General features: G+C 42.7%; 1 protein-coding gene across 4 annotated transcripts in view; it reads left to right on the top strand.

Moving 5' to 3' along the window:
- The window catches only part of plekhg5b (pleckstrin homology domain containing, family G (with RhoGef domain) member 5b), a gene marked incomplete at its 3' end in the record, with an annotated part of 81168 nt that overhangs the window by 40954 nt on the left and 14713 nt on the right, over nt 1-25501 (top strand). For 2 of the 4 annotated variants that reach the window (XM_082519074.1, XM_082519077.1), the window contains exons 3-8: nt 12291-12432; nt 13325-13424; nt 13659-13719; nt 13991-14082; nt 14174-14310; nt 16237-16403. In XM_082519074.1, the coding sequence (XP_082375200.1) occupies nt 12291-12432; nt 13325-13424; nt 13659-13719; nt 13991-14082; nt 14174-14310; nt 16237-16403 (699 nt within the window). Of the gene's footprint in view, nt 1-731; nt 960-1682; nt 1798-12290; nt 12433-13324; nt 13425-13658; nt 13720-13990; nt 14083-14173; nt 14311-16236; nt 16404-25501 lie in introns of those variants that run through there. The other 2 variants (XM_082519075.1, XM_082519076.1) reach the window with 2 other exon arrangements.

Below are 25501 nucleotides of genomic sequence, written 5' to 3'. Positions count from 1 at the left end.
TGCTGCAGACTTTGTTTTAAATGCGTCTTCAGACTTGAGTTGAGTGAAACCGGCTGATGTCACTGTGACGTAATCCGGGTTATTTTTTTCACACAGATGTTTCTCGGGAGTAACAGGATACCTTGTACATGTGGCACTCACAGGAGCCATCTAGTGATCTCATGGCTTTGACATATAAACATAGGGGATCGTCCCTTTAAAAACTTCTCAACTTTAAAACATGACAAAAAGAATTGGGAAAATGTGTGATACCTGAATATCTTTGTTGTTTTGTTTTTGATTTCCTGTCTCCTTCATCATTATCTGTTTTTTGTTTTTTTCCCCCTAAAACTGATCCAGACCGAGCAACAGGGAGCCGTGAACGTAGGTTTAAAAGTGTGCCGATGGCAATGTTGACAGATTTACTTCCTTTTCCTCCCCCTGGTCAGCACTTTGGAAAGAAACCAAACTCAACTCCCTCATTTGACCTCCTGCTCCGGTGGGGTCAAAGTTCAAATTAAGTTCTAAAACAAGCTGTGGAGCTGAGCTTAGGCACGAAGACGCAGCTATTCTGTAATTTGCCCGTTTAGTTCGATGGTGAAACCTCAGCTTGTCTGATGGAAAATCAATCCGTTTCTCAGGGGGAAAAAGAAGAGTTTAAGTGCGAGTTTGCATGAGTCAGCCTGGATGTGTGTGAGCTTGTTGGGTGAGAATGAGTAGATGGGGTGGGGTTGATTATTTCTGTCTGTGTGTCTGCTGTAGTAAAGCGAGTGAGGCTCTCGGCTTTGTCACACTCCAGCCGTGTGTCATATTAACAGCGTCACCCTGAAACTCTGAATTATTTCAGGAACTAGAAAAACTTAAGTTATACAGCAAGTTCAGTTCACTTTGGGACTAAAACTTTCACTACCTGCTGCCTATCGGACGTTGGAGATATCGATCTGTTACCTTTGCTGAGACGTGGAGTTTTTCTATGGCAGGTAAAGATAACGTAGATTGTTTTTCTTAGATTTTGCGGTGATGGTGCTTTTAAGTTTTCCTTTTTGTTAGATAAGTTTGTGAAATACTCATCCCAGAACAGCTGGGAGAAATGCGCCGCTTTAGCAGTTGAATTCACGTGGGGCTTTATCTGGACATTATCGCTGTCACTGGCTGATTTTTAATTAATGGTTTATTTTGTCTAGTCAAAATAAACTCGATGTGTTGAATTCATTATATGGGAATAAGCAAAGTTATCTCGTTTGAGTAGTTTTTGGACTTCTTTGCTTGACAAATGAATGATATGAGGAATTAATGACTTCAAAGTGGGCAGACCTTCAGTTACAGTTTTCGTTCTGGGCAGTACTTGTCTTATTTCTGCCTGTAGGTATCATCTACATCTGTGCAGACCAGCACTTTAAGTCTGTTTTTCCTCGTATGTCTGCATATTTCACATCTGCTTCTTATATCAACAGACCAGTATACACCCTGGCACCCACCGCTGTTCTCTCCTTTCCATATTCTTTATACCAAACTGGAAGTGGTTTCCAAATAATCAATTTCCAAGTCTTATTCGGAACATCTTGCATCCAAATCAACATTCATTGAAAGTTCTCATTTCACTTGGAATAGCCAATCCCCCCCCCCCCCCCCCCCCCCCCCTCCTCCTCTCACTTCCTCCTTTTTTGGTCTTGCTCACCGCCCTCCTGTCTATCCCGCTCTCTTCTACTGCCCTGAAGCTATGGATCGGAAGGCTGGTTACGTCACAGTCAGCCAGCATTGACTGAGACAGCAGTCAGTACACTTGACTTTGTCCAAGCAGAGAGAGAGCAGCTGCTGGTGAGTGGTGTTTTTCTCTCATGAAGTTGTATTGATGGTCTTGAATGGTGAATGGTGTCGAGCCTGTCATTTAGTTCTTCAGCTCTGAGAGGATTTATTGGTGTTCTTCTTCTCATGAGGCATGCGTTTTATTTTATTGTGTTTTTTGTTTTTTCCTCATTGACAGCATAGTGATAGTAGCATGTGTCATCTGGGTTTCCTGTAAATATTTGACCAAGTAGCAGAAGTTAGGGTCAGCTGCGTTTCCGCTGAAGACAGTCAGATAATTTGATTTCAGCCAGTTTAGCTCACTTTAATGTTCTTTTAAACTCATACAGCCTGTAAGGGAGATGAAAAAAGTAGTGCTGGCATTCTTGTTTTCTTGGTGGGGGGGGGGCGCTTTAGTAAAATGAGCTGTGAAAAAATGAGGAGGTAATATTTTTCTTGGGCAAACTTCATTGCATGTTGAAACATAACTTTCTCTGGAATGCGTTGTCTGTTTTACCCCCAAAAAAGAGTTGCTGTATTTCCTGTGAGCATGTTTGTTCCTGAGTCTGTTACTTTCAGTGGCAAACTCGGAGAGCCGTGTGCTGACAGATGAAGCTTTGGATCTCATTCCGCCTTTAGATGGTTTGTCTGGTGCTCTGCTGTACGTGATATGGGGAAATGATAAAGGAAAGCGTGTTGATGCATCCCCAAGTCAGTCATTCACAGAATAGTTAATGAATATATGGAAACGGCACCCAATATAATTTGTATATATTCTAATCTATTACCATAAGAGGAAGTAGAAATACATTTTTCTTGGGTCTTTAAAAAAATGTTTTCCATGTAGTGGCAATATAAATGATGTTCATGTGTTAGTAATACAGAATAAGCTCATTTATTCTAAATGTCTATATGTAATCTGGGAAAATCCAGTCCTTGTTCATCATGTGTCACTTTGCAGAGGAGGATGACATTAAGAAATACTGTATACAGTTACTGGTATCTCCAGTCTGCAGTGAGAATCTAAATGACCCTGATAAAAAGATTGCGAAATGTCTACTTTTGGCGTAATTCAGCTTAATTTAGACTTTATTTATCAATCTAACTGGCGATCTGACACAAGAGCATTGACAAAACAAAGTTTGTGGTGAAAGTGGAGGGGGGGGCACGTCAGCGAGATGATCATACAAGCTTATTTTGAAGAGAAAACACGTTAAAGTGATTACCCAAACTCTCTGGTGTAAACACCCACTACAGTTTACAGACAGACTTCCTGCTTCATCCGAGATCTGCTGTACTTGCCATAGCTGAGCAAACATTTCATATTCCTGCAGTTGATTGTTGTGCCTGCACTCCTAGTTTTATCTCAAACGTAAGATAAACTGAATAAACTGTTTACTTTATTGTTAATGGAGCTCTTACGAGAACAATGTTCGATATCGCAAGGTGAACCATTTGGTTTAAAGGTGGAGTTTGCATGTTTTTTCCAAGCACTCGTCCCAGTGTCCAAAGACATGCTTGGTAAATAAACTGGTGATTCTAAATTGATCATAGGTGTGATTGTGTCTCTCTGTGTTGACCCTGCAGTACACTGGGTTTACCCCACTTTTTGCTCAAGCACCGCATTTTTCCTTTTCATTGCATTCTAGATGATTTTTGCCATTTCTGTCTTATGTCCAGTTCTTATTCTGAGAATCTTGCCATGTTTGTTTTACTTTTATTCCGCCGCCCAAGCAACTGCAGTGTCGTAACCGTGACGTCCACTCCAAATTGGTCTATATCGCCCCGAAGACAGAGTGCTATACACAAACAGTGGGAGTTAACATTTCTTTATTTTCTTAGAAATCTTTGGCGTAACAAAGATCTGCAAAAGATTTTCCAATGGCAGTGTGAATGTCAGAGGCGTACATAAGTGTCTCATTTTAAAGAGTGCCAAATAAACTCCTATTTAGAAGATGTCGGCAGGGTATTTCCTTAGTATGTCAGGAAGGAGTTGGCATATCATGTCACATTGATCCTTTTTATTTTCCCTCACTGGATAGTAATTTGCTTTTGCTTTCACTTTCACTGGTTGGTTAGATTTAGGAACTAAATACTGTGTTTCATAATATCAGTACTTTGGGCCAGCTTAAATGTGCTGCCAAGGGTTCCTTTTATGAGTGCTAGTTAGGGGTGAGATCCTTCCCACTTCTGCTATGAAACCAGTGCCTCATTGCATAGATCCTAGCATGAGTTTGACAAAATGGCAGTATCAGATGCTCTGGGAATGAGAACAGGCTAATTCGTTATTGCTCCTACAGGGACTTTCGGCTGATGAGAACTTTTACTTCTTCCCAGAAACATGCAGCTATAGATGTCTTCTGCTATTTATAGTATTTTACAACATCTAAAAAAAAGAAAAGAAGAAAAGGCCCTTTTTTTCCATCACCATTTTAGAAATCGCATAACCTTTCTATAAAATGTGTCATTGTTCTCAAAAGGATTGCAAACAGAATTTCTGAACATCCATCCAAAGATCCTAAAGTGACCTTCAACTTTTCTGCTGTGGATGAAAACCCTTGCCAGGTGTCTGGTTTTTAAAAGTGCCTAAAAATGTTGGCATGGAGAAGCTAAGTCCTTACATCCGATAAAATTTCAGTTAACTGAATTAAAAATGATTCAGCTGATTTGCTGGCAGTTACTAGTTTTAAGTAGTAAAACTGCAAACACAGTAAAAGTATAAATGATCACTTCTTACCTGTCCACTGGTTAAATCGGCAGTATGTCATGTAGGGGTCATTAGGCTGTATATCTTTGCTTTTATTGTTTTATTTCCACTTGCCTTTGAATGACATCATCCCTTGTTAACTGCTTCTCCTGCTTGCACTTGATCTTTGTTTAATGAATGAGTACCATCACCAGAATTTACCACTGTCGGCCTTTTTATGAGTATAAAGTTTGGTGAACACACGGTTTCGCTCTTGCTCTCTCTTTCTCACACACACACACACACACACACTTGGGCTCTCTCTTGGAAAGATGTAACACAACAAGTGCCTCTGTTTGAGTAAATCCATATGTGTGCAAGGCGTCAGCACTGTACTGTACCACGGTGAGGGAGAGTCTCTTAATGAGGAACAGGCGTGCAGACAGGCAGACAGTCGTGTTGCATAAGGGCCGCAGTAAAAAACGGGGGCCTGGCTATCCTCCTCCGCCCCCTTTGCTTAGCCAGAGGACAGATGGCAGCAGAAGAAAGCGAGCCAAGGAGCAGCAGCAGCGGCGGCGGGGCTCTCCAATGGCACTCCTCAACAGATGCATTGTTTATTTATTGAAAAATAAATCAGACGTGGGCCTGGCCTGCCCAGGCTACCTCTTTGATCTCCTGCAGCCTTACTCTGTGCTGTTTTCAATCCCACCTACCGGGCCACAGCTAATGGCAACTCTGTAATGTTTAGGAAAGTAGGCCCACTCCAGCATACACAGGGAGGCCCTATGGGGCTGCGTGCTTTAGTCCCGAGAGGACAATGAAAGGGGGCTCTTAAGACAAAGGTACTGAAAAAGAAACGCAGCTTGATAAAAAGATCCACCTCTGCCTCAGTCTCTGGTGCAGATGACAATGGCTGAAATGCTCCAGTTGAGTTTTAGAGGCACGACTTCACAAACCAATAGGTGACCTCCCCAATAGGTGATCTCACAGATTCCCTTTCCAGGCTCACAAACCCTACGGGAGGGATGGAGCACTATTTTTCCTCATTTGATGTTTTGATAATAGTGAAACTATTATAAACCAGTGCTCCCAAATCTCCCATAGGTGTTCAGTCGACTTATTTACACCATCTTGCTCTGTAGATGGGAGCAGGATAAAATGATCCTTTAGAAAAACTTTTTAATTTGCAGTGACCCGTTCCACAAAGGGGGCAAGTCTGTTATCTTTGATTAACCAGTGGATCCCCTCATAGTAGCAGCAGAGGATTCAGATTATGTAATAACTGCTTGTTTGAAGTACAGCAGCTCCATGTACTTCATTTCCCAGAGAAAGTACACTTGTGTTTGTGTAGTGTCTTGTATTTATGCAGACAGGTCAAACATTAGTACATAAGTGTATTTGACTATAAAAAATCAGACAGTGGTTATCTGCCTTTAAGCCTTAGACTATGAACCACGGGTGATGTGTTCTTGTGTCTGAGTTACCTTTAATTAGTTTGATGTTTTAGACTGTGTGAGTTCATCTGACCAAAGTCTGTCTGGATGTTTAACTGACTTAAATGCAGTCGCAGTATTCGAACAAGACTGTGCATGACTATTGCTGGTCTGGTGCTGCTAACCAATCATTTGTGTGCGTAGGTGTGCTTATTGAGATGCACTTGAGCATTTTTCCTTCCGTGTTTTTGTAAAAGGGGGGGCAGGAGTGTGAGGGTGTTCACAGCTGGAAGAAGGTGAGAGGTTGACTTGTAGCAGGATTATCCAGACCAGCTCCATAACTGATGAGCAGCGGTGTTGAGGCTAAAATAACTGACTGCGGAGGAGAATCTCGACCAGCTGCCAAATCAGTCAATGCGTGCATGTCAAGACAGGACCTTAACACAGCTTCTTCTGTGGGAGTGGAACGATGGTAAGCATCAAAGTTGGCGAGTGTAATTAAACACACTGCACATAGATGTCACCTGCAATCTCAACAAACACTGGAGTGCAGTGAGCTCCTTCACTGTCTGACAGAAGCTTGACCTCGAACTATACATTCAACTTAAACAAACAGTGTTATGCATTATACTCAATATGAAGCATACAGTGTTTTGTGTTGATTCAGGCTACCTTTGATTCCATGTTCTCTATAGTGTGTGTGTGTGTGTGTGTGTGTGTGTGTGTGTGTGTGGTGGTGGACAGGCTGGGGTGGGGGGTGGTTGATGACAACCACTTTGAACAATGATAGGGAGTTGAGTTTGTTCTATGGGTGTGGGCACCACTGTTACATACAGCCATGTCTGTCGGTGCAGTAGAAGAGTGTTGTGTAGGAATAGGCAATGAAAAAATATGTTTTATTCCTTTTGGAGCTATGTTTTTCTCTCAGATGCAGAACGTTTACATGTATTACATAAACCCATCTGTCCATATCCACCCTGGAATATACACACACTCTAAAAGTAAAACAACATTTATTAAAGGGGACTTATTATATCCTTTTTATATTCCCAGCTCAGTCGATTTATTCTTAAACACATTAAGATACTGCCCCTCTCAGTTCATCCACTGACTGAAACAAGCCATTTAATTTGTATTTCCACATAAAGCCACTGCAGCTGGGACATCAATGACAAGAGGGAAAAGAAAGGATGAAACAAAAAAAAAATAAAACCTAAAACTGTATTTAATGATTTCTAAAAGTTGTGTGGTGTAGGGTGTGAACTTTTTTCTGTCATCTGATGTGTGGCATGCCAGAAAAACTGCTGCTTTCAGTCAGCTTTATTTTGATTGGCTGCGCCTCGTCAACAGATGGTTTGAATAGCAGGTGGGACGAGGATTTCTGCCCATAGCCGGAGCTGTGTGTGTGTGTGAGATGAGCATGTTAGAAATATCCCTTCTCTTTGACGGAGCCAAGAGTGGGGAAAAAAACTGCCTGAAAACAAATGTTTGTGGCCATTTTTAATATGAGCATCCGCCACTGTAAAAGCATATCCATCCATCCATTCACTTCTGCTTATCCTTTTCAGGGTTGTGGTGGGTGCTGGAGCCTATCCCAGCTGTTTTAGGGCGAGAGGCAGGGTACACCCTGGACAGGTCTCCAGTCTGTCGCAGGGCTAACACGTAGACCCAAGGCTAACACATGTGTTAGCCCTGTAAAAGCATATATGACAAAAAATAAAAGCATAACGGGTCTCCTTTTTATTTCTTCTTCTGGGTGTCTACCAAATGTCTTCTTGAAGCTGTTACCGGTGCTCCTGCTTTCAATTGAAAAATATCAGAAAACACAACTTCCTATTATTTGTAACAAATTCCTATTATGTTACAAAAATGTTTCGCTTTTGCCTCGGGGTTAATGCACTCCTTCTGAACTTGTGTCTGTACTGGGTCTAGCCTGTTTGAGGCTGCCTCAAGGAATGCTTGAAGACAGTCATGCATGGTTCCCCTGGTGAAGCTCGCCTGTGCGCTGCTCTTTAAGTTACCAAGACGTATGCATCCGAAACCAGCCGATGAGACATTTTAAACAGGATTCCCTTGTAAGAATAAAACGCATTGTGTGAGAACAATTCTGACAAAGCACAAAGCCCAACTTGCTGGCTCAACGCTTTTGAAGTGTGGTGTCAACTCTGACAGGCGACAATAAGGGTGGGATTAAATCTGTACTTTCAGCGACTTAAATCAGTACTTGTGATTTTACAAGCGCCGGGACACCGCACATGAAGAAGAACTGACTGATTTGGCAAACGTACAGGACATTTGGTTATAGCAGCGCACGTGTCCTCTCTGAGCTCTTTCGATTCAAACCATCCGGGGCTGTCTACTGTGCAGTGGATGAAACATTCCTGAACAGGGTTACACTGGGCCAGGGTCTGTGATTAAAAACAAAAATCACTCTAGCACCACTGATAATGACTGATTTGTGTGTTTTTGTAGATGAATCGGATAGACTGGTGTAGTCTTCTATCAAGTTTTAAGCTTATCAACCTAATAAGTAACTCTTCTTTTTTGTATTTATAATGTAAGATTGGTTTAGTTTTCAGCATTTCTGAATAGCTGATAAATTCCCATCAAACTCTACCTCCTAATGACACTTACAGAACAAAACTAGGATTAGTCTTTTTCCCCCTCTTCTTTCAGACCACACAGAGAGGAACCATATCTCGTTGCTCTTCTTCAACTTTAACGTGATGCAAGCGCACACAGTGATGCGTGCTATTACATAAGCGCTAGGTGTTCTCTGGCAGGACAAGCTGTTCCGGAGGAAGGCTGAGTAAGGTTTGAGGGGGAACTGAAGTCAGGTTGCAGACAGGCAGGAGTGTAGCTTTGGCTTTTTGCATTACTGAGCAGATTGTCTTTAAAGCAGCCCTGTGATGGATGGGCCTCGTATCACACTCAGATCTGTAATCTGGGTCTGCTGCCTTTCTCTCTGTGTGGGGAATTATATGATGCACTAAGCGTTATTACCAGCTTGTGAGGATGTGGCAAGCTGTCCGCACTTATATAAAATTGTCCTCAGGATACCAAAATTATTGGTGGTGGTGGTGGTGAGGAGCTCGCAGCCAAATTAAACTGCCTGGCTGATGTGGCTCCAAACCCACAAGTTTCATCTTTTAATTATAAATCATGTTTAAGAAATTTGAATTTAAACTTAAGATAACCATTCCCCACTGTAATGTCATTAAGGTCACTGTGTGAAGTAGCCTAATGTTCTGTAAAGCAATTTTTCTTTAATAAAATAATCCTCAGCTGTCATGTATGTGTGTGGATATAGCCTCACTGTGTGTCCCTGCATGGACGACTGTGTTGAGGTAATCCTGATTCACCTCAGGAGACTCGAGTCATCTTCTTTCAAACAAAAACAGCTTTATTACAGCTGAACAACTGCTGTGCGGCTCATCGATGACACAATTTTTGAGCAGGCATGCCTGTATTTGTGCGTTCAATTATGCATGTGGGGAGAATTGGCAAGCTGCAGGATGTGTGAAAGCAAGGATGCATAAGCGCGTGCCACGTGGCATCGGATCTGGTAAGCCAAGTCAAGGGGCCGCTGCTGGGGCCTGTGTGTGTATTCTCAGCTGTTGGGTAAGGGGCGAAGCTGGGGCTGTGTGTGTTTGTGTTTTCAGCGTTTTCATCTGCAGTCATGCCGCCCCAAACTACCCCACTAATCCGGGCAGATCTGAGAGCAGGCACGCAGGGGACTCACGCGACGCACTCATATGACACATGTTGTCTCGCCACGCACTCACTCATACGTTCACCGTCCGAGGCATGCGCGGCTTCCTGTCAGCTGTCTCACACCGCCACCTCCAACTTCATTTGTACCCTCCTCCACCTTTTTCCATTTTGATCCGTATCCAGAAATGCTTCGTAAAAGTCAGGCTGTACCTGAATAACTGTCCGATAGGAATGTTCAGTATTGCAAAAATCTACATAGCTCTGATAGCTAAATCTATCTTGTGATGACTGTGAGATTACAGGCTTTTCTAGGTGTATTTGACTTTTTAAACAGTTGGTTCTTTTTGGTTCACCAGGAGAGGCATTAGTTCATCCTATGATGGACCATTTATCTTGGCTAAAGCATCCGATTTTTTTTTTTTCCAGCTGCTTTAGTTCCTGCAGGAATGTGAACGCCCTGACTTGATAGCGTGGAGGGCCTACCTATCTTATTGTCTAAATATGGCTTCTGATTTGCTTGTATTTCTCTGGTGTGGTTCTCTTTGCGTCTCCACACTTCATGGAGAACTTAGCATCTCTGTGTGATGAGATATTTGACGCTGCTGTTCAAAAATGCGCACGTGTATGTGCACTGACATTCACTTCAGAGAAGCATAAGCATGTGATGTTTTAACAACTTTCTATCACTTATTTCTAGCTGTTGAGTGGTGAGGTGAGGTCAGTGAGTCAGATGTGAGACACAGCAGTTATCTGTACCTGCAAGTTACAGAACGTCATCGACTGTGGTTATTGAGAAATGTTCTAACCCAGATTCTGGCTGTTCTTTTAGTCCTCCTTTACCTCAGTCACCACAAAGTGAGCAATGCTTGCTGATACGGCTATTTGCTAACTAGGTCGGTCCATTTACACGATGTTTATCACTGAATAGTGCTCATGTGATGACTTTTAATATGAATATCAGCACCCATGTCTGCGTTTTTAGATCTGAAATCTTTTATTCATGGGTATGACCATCATTTCTGTCTGTAACTTTAGCAACACACCTGCTTGACTATCTGCAATATGACAACCCAAACTATAAAAATCAAGTTGTAATTAACTGGAATTGCTGTTTAATCTCATGTCTGTTCACTACAGTACAAAAGGCCATTCTCTCATTAACTTCACTGCTCTTTTTCTCGCTGTAGTCTCTATTTAAATCTTCTCTGGTTGAAGCTGTGTCTGGGTACAGTGACCATGAGTGCATCGGAGGAAGGGAGGAGTCTATGATGGTGGTGGCAGAGGACAGAAACGACAGAGCTGGGGAGAGGAAAATGAGAAGAAGACCCTGGCTTATGGGGCTGTTTAATCTCTGCAGGACCGTCAGATGGCTTTGACAGAGCACAGGCACCAATTAGGCTGCAAGATTAGGGGGCTTTGTACTTCTGAAAAGCTTCTGGATGGACCTTTTTTATTTTTCCTTCCTGCCTCGCCTTTATATCTTCACCGGGACTCCTCACCCTTCCTTAACCCTACCGCTCACTCCCTTCCTCCCCCCTTTCTGTCCTCCTGCAGCTCTGCGATCTGCTCCTTAAAATCTGCGATTATATCTGGCTAGACATTGAGAGGAGGGGATTAATAAGGCAGCTTGTCAGTGTGGGTTGACAGGGCTGCACTGTGAATTAGCAGACCAAAGAGGGGGCACGTTGAATGTTTACTGGGGTCTTCAGTGTCCGCTGATCTGGATATGGAGCCAACTTTCAAAGAGTTCAGGTCCCATCTGCACAATGTAAGGCTACAGCGCCAAGCCTGGGAACATTGTACTTAAATCTGAGTCTATTTTGTCCTCTTAAACTCCTTTCTTTATTGATGTATTGTTTTTGTGCATATTATTGCCTAAAATAGGCTCATGTAATGGGTATGGCATCTACCGCTTGCCTTCTATAGTTGTTTACATATCAGCTAGTCTGTCTAGCTTGTGCTCAAATCACTGCTGTGCACATACACACATATTTACACACACTTGCACAGACACACTGCTCCTCATGAGTACATGGAAACAATGACAGGAAGTACATTAGCGGGACTTCCATTGTATCTCCCCATACATTCACGCTTCCTGAGCCGGGTGTGGGTGATGGTGAGAGGGACACAGGGTGGAGTGAGGAGGTGTACACGGAGAGCTCCCCCAGTGCTTCGCCGCCCATTGTTGACATGGGGTGGGTGTATATGTCTGGGCCAGGAGATCCTTTAATCCTGCAGCCTTCTGCTGCATGTTGCATCAGCTATGGAGCTTCTTGAGCTCTCTGGCCTGGAAGTGTTGCGGTTGCTGACCTGCGGTCAGTTTTGTTGCTTCACCTCTGGGGATACCAGTAAGGATTAGGTCAGGGCAAGCTGGTCCTATGTCAGCACACGTGCTGTAAAACTGACTTTAACTCAATTAGTTGTCATGCCGCTGAGGGACAGATGGTGGGAAGGTGGGAGTCACCAAACCGCAGGAATGCCCACAACAGCTTCTGTGGTCATTTTAATTGTAACTGAAACAATAGTCAGGCAGGGAGCTGTTTATTCCAAGTGTGTGTGACTGTTTTGCCCTTTTTACTTTGACTGAGTCATTTAAATTGTTTTTGTATTTTAATGCAGACACTTTATGTCCTTGGCAGTTATTTTGTTCTGACTTTCTCTTTTCCCCCTCTTTTGCTTTCTGTGTTTAGGTTTGTCACCACCCAGACTGTCAAGACCTGAATAGCAAAAGCCCCCTCCACCTGTGTGAGTCATGTGACTCACGCTGCCATTCAGAGAATTCAGACAACATGCACTTTGACCGGCACCCCCGATTTGACTTGCAACCTCAAGGTAGACTTGCATGATTTCTTTATTTGGTATCCCTCCCTGAGCAGGATGACGCTGCAGGCCATCGCTGCGTAAATGTCAAGGACTCAGAGTTGTTGTTATTGTCTAAATAAGGCAGATCGTGTAAATCATTTTCCTCTTGCACAGCTCAACGTGCGTTTGTCGCGAAATTCCACATTTGCACATTTTGTAATTTGAGTGAGCGTTGTTACTTTTATTGAAGTAAAAATTTGTCTTCCACTCTATGCAGACAGTTTTGGCTTCAATCGTGCCAGCAAAGTTCCAGTCAGTTATTTTGTAGAAACTGTGCAACCCCAGTACAAAGCACCTTGAGGCAACTGTTGTTCTGATTTGGCACTATATAAATAAAATTGAACTGAATGGACATTTGTAGGGATGCATCCTTAAATGTACGGCCGAGCAACGTGCCCATATAAAAGAGAATCTGTATTGTTTTTAACACATGCTGTGAATGGAAGAATGAATAAGTTACAACAGTGATTTATGTGATCTATAGTGTAGGGATTTGTTTCGTTTGGTTTTATGTCTTTGCAAAAAGAAACCACGATGTAGTGGAAATGCAGGAACTGCAGGTAACTGTCACTGAACTTCCTTGTTTGTCAAAGGATGCTATGTTTTTGTTCTCTATCTGAAGTAAAAACTGTTACCATTTACATAGACTGAGAGCAGAATTTTACAATAATCATCCAGACAGTCCTGTACAAACCAGAAAAATGATCTTTTCATTCTTTTGCAGTAAATAACTTTTAAGAAAAGTTGAATTAACTACCACTTATCTGTTTATTAACAATGCAAATTAAAATTTGTTACAATAAAGGTTAACTTAGTTGTGAAACAACACAGAGAATGACTGCTGTGATTTGTTAACCTTTAGCCTCCATCCTGGCTCGGAACGTATCCACACGCTCCTGTCCCCCACGGACCAGCCCCCCCTCGGACCTGGAGGAAGAGGATGAAGGGAGCAGTGACCGTGGGTCAGTAACCCTGTGTTATGTCATACCAGTGTTCCAGTTTTCCTCCTGCTTGCCTCTTTTCCTCTCTTATTCCCTGCATGCTATAGGATAAATTGGAGCCATAAAGCATGTCGCCTGTCAGATCTCATTAAAATTTGTGATGCAGACAGATGAAGACGGCACTTTCTCATATGTTGGGCTTTTTTGAAGTGCTGCTTCATGTTAGGGGTGATGATGTGTTTGACTGTTTTGCAGGGAGCGTAAAACAGTGGGGATGAAACTGGTGAAAAAGAAACCACGGAGACGACACACTGATGTAAGATGTCATGCAAACACTTTAACCCATGCTGTGTTCTTGGAAGGAATCCAGGAAGATTATATGATATAGACAAAGAGTTGTTAAATACAGCAGCTGCCATTTTTCTCTGTACCAAGATATGGCGTGATAGCACCTTCTAGGCTGTTCTTTGTCTGAGCCAGGCAGTGAAGTATGAAGGAGCCCCCCTGTGGCTCTGCTGAGAGCCTGCATACAGCCGGACAGCCCGTCCCACCTGTGTAAACTCACAGTCCCTCTGTTCTTCCTGCAGGACCCCAGTAAGGAGTGCTTCAGCCTCAAGTTTGACCTCAATGTGGACATAAAAACAGAAATTGTACCTGCTATGAAAAAGAAGACACTGCGGTGAGCATTGTGTTAAAAACTGAATTAAAAAGTTTTTAAAAACAGTTTATATGATAGTTACATTTTATTTCTCTTCGTCACGTCTTACCAGAGAGGTTCTAGGTCCTGTGTTTGAAAGGAATGGCATTGAGTTGTCCCGGGTGGTCTTGTTCCTCGATCAGTCTAACACGCCACTGTCCCTCAACTTCGAGGCCTACCGTTTTGGAGGACACTACCTCAAAGTGAAAGGTAAAACCAAACAAGTACTTAAGTTGATGTCAAATTATGAGTCACGATTCGTACAAATAGCGCTTGTGGCTGATTTATCGCTGTCGACTGTTGCAGAAGATGAAACAACTTCTCAGCAATGAAATCTTTTTAGATATGCAAGACTAAAATTTATGGCTGTGTTTTATTACAAAGAGAAACTGGCCTGAACACAGAGCGAGTTTAAGGGCAGATGAAGGTTCAGGAAGAGCAGTGAAGAATATGGTATTCAATTATCAGATTCATTTTGAAGATCCTCTACAAAAATCCACTAATCATCAGCACGACAGAGGCCAAAAGAGCAATACTGTAATTTTTCCACATCATATTTCCTGTGACCCCCTCACACGAATCCTGAGTATACGTTTCCCATAAAGACGCAGAAGCTTTATTTCACTGTGATATGACTGAAGCAACCAAAATACATCATGTACAATACTTTTAAAATCCTAATCAGTAAAAATTTTGTCCCAGGTTGATTTATTTTTTGTAATAACCCAATAATAAGCAGAACAAAGTCAAATGTTGCCAAATGTCTCCCCTTTAATTGCAGAAAATGCCTTCTTTTGATGCATTTTGCAGCCCTTCACCTGTAAATGACTATTGAATTTTGTCTCAAATTCATGAGCTGATCGCATGAGATTCGGTAAAACAAATAAAGATCATGCAAATCTCATCAACAAATCAAATTATTTCCTCTCTTCTTTAAAATAGCTGACATAACTGCAGGTCCGCAGCTTGTTTAGGATATTTTTTTGGTCAGTTATTCAGTTGCTGGACAAAAAAAAGACTGTAAGAAACCTCTTTAAATCAATTTCAATAGCACAATGAAATTACCCACAGGAAAAGTGGAGCTTTTGTTGTTTTTCCTAGAAACCGAGCAGTCTCGTCCTCGGCAGCAGCATTTTAGACGTTGCACTGTTCTTACCTCTGTGCCTCTTTAACAATGGTTAATCGAGACGAATGAGGCTGGCCAGTTTCCTCTCACACCCGTGTTTCTGACAAGCAGGAAAAAGGAGTGGACTGCGTCTTTTGTAATATACTAGTGATTAAAACTACACGTGGAAAATGTGTCACTGATCTGTTCAATCTTGTTCCAAAAGTCTCATGAAAATTCTCACTAATTTCACTGACTAAACAGCGATATGAGTCTTTAGACTTTCCCTAATTTTTTCCAGGGTGGAAACTGGGTGAAATGGCTCCTTCTCCACTGTTTCGCTTTTAGATGAAAGGCCCATTAGAGCCGCTCATAATGAGATCCAGTACCACGAGTAATTGCTCTTCTTTGAAATTGTCCCCTCCCACTCTCTCACCTCTTGACCACAGACTGGAGTTACATACAGTCTCAAAAATATACAGAGGTCAAAGGTAAACAGTTCACAGCTGTTCGGTCGCATGAAGTCTGAGAATCTATGTTGTTCTGCTCTAGTCTGTTCTGGTCCTGTAAGTTAAATCATGGTCTCTCCTGAGTTTTAACATGAATTTAGTTAGAACTAGTTTTAGGTTTTCTCTTTAAGTGAGCACTTTCACCAGGGATATTTGTTTTTGTTGCATGATTTCTAAGATATTTACCTGAAAGGTGAGAAGTTTCCACTGCCCCAAAGTGACCCAAAAACACACCACTGCAGGTTTAATTTAAGCCCAACATTCGATTTGTATTAACCCGTCTACTGTGTTTTTAAGAGGCTGTAAAAATGTAAGAAAAACCATCACACCCCATTCTGTTGGGTGCTGGTCGGAGTTCAAAAAAAGTCCAAACTCAGAACAAAAGTCAGTTTGAAGAGAAAACTCTTTGGCATTTTTTCTGCTATAAAAGATAAATAATGACTTAAGACTTTTCCAGTATTTCCTCCACACAGCTTGACCTTTTTTTTTTTTTTTTTTTTTTTTTTGTGTGTGTGTGTGTAGCTCGGCCAGGCGATGAGCTGAAGGTGGAGCAGGGCGTGAAGGACTTGCGGTCTCTCAGCCTGCCCAACATGAAGCCGCCTGGAGTCCAGAGCCCCTACATCCTCGCGCCAGGCAGTGAGAAGGTGGAGCATGGATCTCTCGGACGCCGCGAAAGCATAGATCTGTTGGTGAGTTACGTTTGGGACAAACGGGTAAATTTTTGAAAACGATTAGATTCGAACACCACCTCTGTGAACAACACTTTGCACATAGACACGCCCTTCATCCTTTTTTTGGTTTTGTTTTTGCGCCACAAGCTTTATCATTTTCCATATCACCTGTTTCTGTTGTCCATGGGCTCCTCCTCCTAGTATCTCATCATGATCTCATTATGACCTCATTGTCTTCCATTAGCATTATCGGCACTGCAGAATCTTGGGCATCTATTTGAGCCTTCTGCCAGACTCAAATCTTCTGCCAGCTCTTCGTGCATCTATGAGCACACACGCATGCATGTGCATGCCGCGTCGTACTGCCGACTGAACCTTTGAATCTCACATGATGATGAGTCACTCAGGAACTCTCTCTGCTATACTTCAGCTCTTCCTGCAGCACCAGGAAGCGCCTGTTTTGTTACTGATGAGTGATGCTAAAAGGCCAATAGAGGCTTGCAGGATCCCGATCCACTTGGCTGCCAAACACGCAGCTTGGAAATGGTGCAGACGGTCATCGGGTTCAAGTTGTGGCAAATAATGTGCTCGCTGTAGCTCTCGAAACAGTTTTCAGCATGCAAACTTTGATTTTTAGCACAAATAGACATTAGTCAGGCTTTAGCACTGGCACTGTATCTAATCCTCTCTTAATCTGTGAAATGTTTTTGATTATTGCTTGAAACACTGTTTAGTCTGTAAAAAATCATGAAAAATGTTCCTAACAGCTTCCCAGAACGCAATATAATGTAATCAGATAGCGACGCTGCTCACTAAACACCCACCCGTGCAATGTTGTGACATGTCCCAAACTTTCGATATACTTCACAATAACAGTAGCAGATTTTTCTCCCTGAACCTTTTGGATTTTTTGAAACAATGGGCTTTTCATTTCAGGCAAAGTCAGGCTATTATTTCTAATTGCAACCACAGATTTTTGCCACGTGAAACAACTGTCTGTTGCAAATTAGCTTAGCTCCATGTCTCTGTTTGGAAAGCTTGTCTTGTTCTGAATTTAGAGCTGACTGATCATCAATTAAGGGTCTTGTTCTTAAAAGACAAGTACCAACACGTTCTGTCTGGAGCTTCTGCAGAGAAGAGTAAAGGTCCCCAAATCCCATAAAGAGCTGAATTGTGTTAAACTGTGATTGCATGCAGACGCTGCTTAAAAATGTGGGAATGCCTTGAGTGGATGTGACAGTCACGAATGACACTTTTAAAAGAAAAAAGGTTGTTTGGGTGAGAGGTCAGTGGCCTATTTTGTCTGGCCAATAGTCTGAAAATTATAAGTATATTAAGATATACACACTGGCTACTTTATTAGGTACACTTTGCTAGTGTAGTAGTTTCACATGATTTGGGTTTTGCGACATGTTGTGTTACAATGTTGGAAGCAGCCATCAGCAGAATGGATGCACTGTGGTCATAAAGGGATGGACATGATCAGCAACAATGATCAGGTAGTATTTCAATTGGTACCAAACTGTGCCACTTTGGTGAGCCTGTGTGAATTTTTGCCTCACTATCCTGTTCTTAGCTGACGGGAGTGGCACCTGGTGCGGACTGAAGCTGATTCAGCTTCACTCGCACCTCGGGGAGTGGTTGAAGCAAGATGGCGCCTGTGTTTGGCTTTGCCGCTTGTGCCGTTAGTACAGCTCGCTGATATCAAGTCAAGTCAAGTCAAGTCAACTTTATTTGTCAATTCTGCCACATGTACAGGACATACACAGAATAGAAATTGCGTTACTCTCAAACCCTAGTGATTAGAAAAATGCAAATAAAATAATTAAAAAGTAAAAATTTAAATAAATACAATACAATTTTACGTATAACAAAAAAAAGCTATGCAATATACAATATTCAAGTAAGAAGGCATAGTGGTGCAAAATAGGCAAATAGTGCAAATGGAGATTTAGTAGTGTACGGTAAGAGATAGTGTAACAGCAAAGTCTTATGAGGTAATGGCAGTCCAATGCTCCACAAAGTGACTGGAGCAGGCCAGTGAGTGTGTCAGAGAGTGAGTGTGTGTGTGTGTGTGTGTGACAGAGTTCAGTGAGACCGTGGTGGAGAAGAGGGGAGAGGGGGGCAGAATCGGGAGGGAGTTTAGCTTCCTGACAGCCTGATGGATGAAGAGAGACACCAATGATCCTCTCTGCAGCTCTCACTATGCGTTGGAGGGTTCTATGGCAGGACGCATTGCAGGCTCCAAACCACACAGTGATGCAGCTCGACAGGATGCTCTCGATGGTGCCTCTGTAGAAAGTGTACATGATGGGGGCTGGAGCTCCTGCTCTTCTTAGTTTGCGGAGAAAGAAGAGACGCTGCTGTGATTTCTTGGCCAGTGCTGTGGTGTTGTACGTCCAGGAGAGATCCTCTGTGATGTGCACACCCAAGAACTTGGTGCTGCTCACTCTCTCCACAGACGCTCCGTCAATGGTCAGAGGAGCATGTTGGGTGTGCATTCTCCTGAAGTCCACAACAATCTCCTTCGTCTTCTCCACATTCAGAGAGAGAGTGTTGTCAGCACACCACGTGGCCAGGCGTCTCACCTCACTTCTGTAGTCGGTCTCATCCCTGTTGCTAATGAGACCCACCACCGTTGTGTCGTCCGCAAACTTGATGAAGAGGTTGGAGCTGTGTGATGGAGTGCAGTCATGGGTCAGCAGAGTGAAGAGGAGGGGGCTCAGCACACATCCCTGCGGGGCCCCCGTGTTTAAAATGATGGTGCTGGATGTATTACTGCCGACCCGTACTGCTTGAGGTCTTCCGGTGAGGAAATCCAACAGCCAGTTGCACAGTGAGGTGTTGAGCCCCAGCTGGACCAGTTTTTGAGTGAGCTGTTGGGGGATTATAGTGTTGAATGCTGAACTGAAGTCTATGAACAGCATTCGAACATATGAATCTTTTTTGTCCAGGTGTGTGAGTGCTGAGTGGAGTGCAGTGGAGATGGCATCATCGGTTGAGCAATTGGGCCGATACGCAAACTGGAAGGGGTCCAGGGAGGGGGGTAGGACAGTCTTGATGTGCTGCATGACTAGTCGTTCGAAGCACTTCATCAGGATGGGAGTAAGTGCAACAGGACGGTAGTCATTAAAGCAGGAGCGAGATGACTTTTTTGGGACCGGAATGATTGTGGTGGCTTTAAAACATGTGGGGACGACAGCCTGGATGAGTGATATGTTGAAGATGTCTGTGAAGACATCAGTGAGTTCCACTGCACAGTCTCTCAGTGCACGACCAGGAATGTTGTCAGGACCCGGAGCTTTACGTGCATTGATCCTGCTGAGGGATCTCCTCACGCTGTCCGGGGACAGAGTCATCACCTGGTCACCAGGAGGGGGTGGGGTCTTCTGTGCAGTGGTGCTGTTTCGGACTTCAAAGCGAGCAAAGAAAGTGTTCAGCTCGTTCAGCAGGGGGATAGTACTGTCACAAGTCTGTGGTGGGGGCTTGTAATCTGTGATGGTCTGAATGCCCCTCCACAGGCTCCGTGAGTCTCTGCTGTCTTTGAAGTGATGGGATATTTTCCTGGAGTACTGTCTCTTAGCCTCTCTGATGCCACGGGAAAGGTTGGCCCTAGCTGTCCTATATAGTTTTATACTGGCCGCTATTGTCACTTGCAATATTAATTTTACCGTCCTGTGTTTTGATTTTGTCTCTGCCACCAATACTTATGATTGGGGCACACTGTTGTATATCAAAGATTCAATGGAGAGCTACTTTGACAGCTGGGACAATTACAGGAAATTTTTCCCTCCACCCTTTGTGTGTTCCTCACCTGAGTGCATGTTACCGTACATATCGGTGGGATTTAACACGAAGAAAAGAAGAAGTAGGGGAACCAGGGCCGGTGTCCAGGTGCGACTGAGAAGGTACCGAAGATTAGCTTCTTGGATGTGGGAAGATTCCCGGTGCTTACGACCAAAGAGAAGATCTCATATCACTCAAGTTTTGGCCTCCCTTCACTGTTAAATTTTAGTTCTAACCTTTAGGGCCCTACATGGTCAAGCTCCTCAATATTTATCTGACCTGCTGAAACCACATTCATCTTCTCGGGCTTTAAGGTCATTAGATCAGAGACTGCTGGTGGTACCGCCCACTCGTTTTAAAACTCGTGGTGATCGGGCCTTTCAGACTGTGGCACCGCGGTTGTGGAATTCTCTTCCACTGTCTCTTCGCTGCACGGACTCCATTGATTTTTTTTAAAAAACAGCTGAAGACCTTTTTATTTAGAAAAGCATTTGATTAATTTCCTCTTATGCTGTTTTTATAGTTTTATATTGTTTTATTTGCTGTTTTATTTACTGTTATATTGTTTTATATTTCCATTTCCTGTGTTCTAAAGCACTTTGTGATTTTTTTTTTTTTTTTTTTTTTTTTTTAAATCTGTGAAAAGCGCTATATAAATAAATTTTACTTACTTACTTACCTTTCTTGTAACGAGCGGTTATTTGATTTACTCTCAATACTTGATCAGCTCAGTTTGGTCATCCTGCTGGCCTCTGGCATCAACAAGGAATTTTCAGAAAAGTTGCACTTGTTTTTGTGCGTTGAGTTGCTGCCATGTGATTGGCTGATCAGATATTTCTGTATATGTCTGTATGACTGAAACTGTAATCAGCATCAGCTGGTGCAGTATCTGGTTGCAATTAAATAAGATTTTCTAGATGATGCTATTTAGAAAAAAAAACTTATTATAAGCAGTCTCTCCATAACATTGCTTTGACTGATGTTCTGAACAACATAGTATGAGTGGTGACTTGTATTGTCGTGTTTGCTTGTTTGTTATAAGCAGATATTCAAGTTTTCCCATAATGTGGTCATCACTTTCCAGTCTAGTAGCATGTCTTTGTGTACTGGTTGAGAGTAACCCCATATCCTGAACCAGTGTAGTAAGATTTGTCACATACTACTTGTACTGTGGTTTACATTTGTAGTTTTCTCAAGTTCAGTCAGTTTTGCTTTGTCAGATGTCATTTAAGTTGCGTCAAACATTGGTTGCTAATCATCCCAGAGGCAAGTCGGCACGTCGAGTTTGATTGTGTGTGTTCGTATACGCGCTGTGAGCAGATGTCATTGTTGCCTTGGGCAGCAGAACGGGTAGAGGCTTGGTTAAAGCGTTTTATGGGTAATCTGTGAAGGTAAGTCATGAAGACGAGTCATCAAGCTGTGAAATAAACACTGGAGGTTGCTCAGGAACCCAGTTTTAGTCATACAGTCTGACCTGTTGCACAGTGGAATATTTTGCGTTCTTTACAGGACTCTTACTACTGAGCTTCAGTACCCACAGTGCTGGCTCATGCTCGTCGGCCTTATTTACGCTGAATTTGAAAGAGTAATGAGAGTGACAACCCCAGTGCAGTCCTCATGGTGGCAGTAAAGTGCATAGCTCTACCAGAAGACACAGTAGTTTATCTCAAAATGTTAAGACACTCCTCTTGAGTAGTGGAAAAAGTGTTTAGAAACTTTAGAAAAAGTTTGTTTTTTTTAATCGGCATGACTATATGGGAATTTCTTTATTTATATTTTATAATAGGTACCAAAAGGAAAACCTTTCACATGAGGGACAAAAATGAAAACTGACCCTGAATGACTCTGACCTTCAGCCCCTTGGGCAGAACTTTCAAATTAAAAACAGACCTGAGTCTGTAATGGAAATCCCTGAATGGCGTCAGAAGCACATCTGAAAAGCATTGTCAGTGAACACAAATTCTTGGTGTACCTAGAGTTCACAGTTCAGACTTCACTATGCAGAGAAAAAAAGTGTATAAACAAGATCATCTTATCTGGGTCCAAGCTGGTGTAAAATAGACCGAGGTTTTTAGAAATCACGGGCGCCACGACCTGTGGGCTAAAGAGCAAAGGTGGTGAAGGTGGATGGCCATCTAGTTGTGTTGATATGGGGGTTTATCACTGTATCACCTGCACACGTGTAACAGTAACACTGATGCTGAAAATTGTAATATATACAGTTCTGAGAAAAATGTTGTTCAGACATTTTTAGACCTGGCAAAACCACAATGATGCCATTCGATGCATTATCAAAGGAACAATATGGCGAAGCTGACGCCAGCCTGCTGAGAAACTGAAATCTTATATTTAGCAGGAATGCTGAGAAATCAGTTTCAGATTTGCATGAACTGGTTTCCTCATTTCCCAAATGCTAAAACACAATGATGCAACAGAGTGGTCAGCATTTCCTCATCTTTCCTAACAGTTCTGACACGGCATCACGGGTTCTATTTTCTGGAAATGGGAAGCCAGTTTAATGATTTAGAAGAAAGGGAAGAAACCCTGTGATTCACTTTGGTTAGTGGCCCGTATTTTATGTCAGCTGTAGCTTGGAACTTTGTTTGAGCACTGAGGAGCGTCTTTGTGTCTCTGTGATAGCAGTTTTGGCACTAACTGTTCAACGCACGCATATCTGAGTGTGGAACGACATCAGCTTGTGGCCAAACCCTGTCCCTTCTCGACAGAATTAACCCTTTTGTCTAAATGAGGCGTTTCATGTTTATTATCACATGGTTCCTATATTATGGTTCCTGGCACTTTTATGATAGGCTAGAAATAGCTTTCGTGATCGAGAATGATTGTTTTATGATGCTGATTATGAAAGATGCAATCCAGCCCTGCTGATAGTTTCCATATAGCCCTGTATGCAACCTCTGCGATGCACTTAATTGCACCATTTGCCAGTTATTTCTCCCTTTGTACCTTTTGCACCACATCCCCTTTGATTAAGGGTGCCTTCTGACCTGCAGAAGACCTGAGGTCCAGCTAATTCATTTGTGTTTATAAGGGTTGTTTGTTTGTTTATTTGTTGATCAACTGTAGTTACATAATTTTATTAAGTTCAAATCTCTGGAAGCTGAGACCCTTCCCCATTTATTTGGTAAGGTGACCTTATTAATCCCAAGGGTTAGTGCCCAGATTGATATCAAAATTGAGCAAAAAGAAAACTTAAAAGATGTTTAAATGTTTCTCTCACTGTTAAACAGAAGCTTCGAGATGCAAAGTCAGAGTCACAAGCTTGTTTTCCCTTTTCCCTACAACAGAACCTGAGATCTTTCACTTTTACAGCTCTCATAAAGATAAGGCAGCCATGTTCCAGGACCTTGTCACTGTCAGAAAAACATGATTGATGATGATAACTCTGATTAGTGTTCTCACCGTTGTAATATAAAGTCCATTTGTTGCCATAGAACTGTAAATACAACACAGAAGCGGCTGACCTCTGGTAGTTTGCCTTGCTCCTCTGACTGGGTGTGATTCAGGCTGAATAAAAGAATTCAAAAATCTTTCAACTTTAAACACTATTCTTTTATCAAGAGGTCGCAAATCCAGTGTCGGGGTTCGGTTTACAGTTTGCAGTTGGATTGTGTTAGCTTTCAAAGGGAGCTGGTGTTGGGTAATGGATCCTCCATATGTGTTTTAGGGCTCTGGCCTCCCATAATGCACTCTGCCCTCACGTTAGGAAAAACATTTGGTAATCCTTTTGTGACACAGAAGAAAAAGCTGGAGAAAAAGCTGGCACTGAGCTTCTGGTGAAATTTATGTACCAGTCCCACATCCGAGCACTTTTCATTTAAGATTTGACACGTTTAGCTTCTCTTTGTAAATATTTTTGGTGAAACTTGATGTTTTGAAACCTGTTATGCTCATGACCAGCTATGTGTTTTTGTTACCAGCTTCTATTAGAGTAGTTTTACACGATTCACAGATCAAAATAATCCTGATTTATTGTGTAGTGCGCTTTGGTGCAGCTCAGTTTATTCACTGTCTTAAGTCGATTTATCTCCTCTCCCTTTAAGGCAATGCGTCCTTTAACTCGCTCCTGAGTGGCTGAGCTCCATAAACATAATATTTGAACAGCTGATGTGTCGGGCTTCTGTGCTTGCAGCCACAGCTGCAATTATCATAGTCTGCAAGGCTGACACTATTGGAAAAAAACTGTGTAAAGCAACGTTTTTAGAGCTTTATAATTCTTTGTATAATTCTTTAACACATCACAGCCTGATGACTAATTATTAAGAAAAGAAAATGATTGATGCAGCGATCCAAAATATAAACCAGCATCCTAGTTTGGATTTCAAAGATATCCTTTGTGCATCCATTATGGCATACAAAAATTGCATTTCTACCATAGTTTTGCAGAAAAAAAATGTAATTAACACATTGAAATACTTTATTTTATTAATATTAATACTAATACTTGTATGTGCTGGACACACGTTGTCTCATACTACATTTCTGTTCTCAGTTTTTAATCATCAGAGGCTTTGAGTTTCGAGAAAGCAGCTCTCTTATTCACAAGGGCTCGCCCTTGTGAATAAGAGAGTAGTTTAAAAGAGTAGTTTAACTTGTCAGATTCTTGGTTTGTAGGGATTTGCGTCTCCTCCTGGGATCAAACCAGGGGCTTGTTAGGCGAATGTGTAAACCACTACACTGCCTCATGTTGCGTTTGCTGACTTTAGATATTGTGACAGTTTTATATTGAGTGTGTGGAGACTCTGTAGGCAAACTGGTGTGGATCCAGGCTGCGGGGCAGGGCTGCTGTGATGTGTCTGCGGACCAGCTTCTCAAAGCATTTCATTACCACTGGGGTGAGTGCCACCGGTCTGTAGTCATTCAGGCCGGTGATGTGGGGCTTCTTAGGCAAGGGGACTATGGTGGAGGACTTCAGGCAGAGTGGGACAGTCGCCTGTGCGAGGGATTTGTTGAAAATCCTGGTGAAGATCCCAGCCAGCTGTCCTGCACAATCCCTCAATATTCGACCTGGCACACCATCAGGACCCCGCCGCCTTCCTCGGGTTAACAGCCTGCAGCATGCGCCTCACCTCGTGCTCTTCCAGGGTGAGGGTGGTGCTGCTATGGGTGGCGTGTTGCTGCTGTGGCTCCAATACCTCCGGTACCCTGGTCTCAAAGCGGGCAAAGAAGATATTCAGCTCCTCTGCCAGCTCCAGGTCACCGTCCGCAGCTCCGAGATTGATCTTATAGTTGGTTAGGTGCTGGATGCCTTGCCACACCTGCCGGCTGGTATTACTCTTCAAATGGTCCTCGATCCTCCTCCTATAGTCCCC

Source organism: Aulonocara stuartgranti (genome assembly GCF_965226115.1).
Source record: "Aulonocara stuartgranti genome assembly, chromosome: 20".
NCBI lineage: Eukaryota > Metazoa > Chordata > Actinopteri > Cichliformes > Cichlidae > Aulonocara > Aulonocara stuartgranti.
Note: the sequence above shows the minus strand (reverse complement) of the source record. Positions and strands in the feature narration are given on the sequence as shown.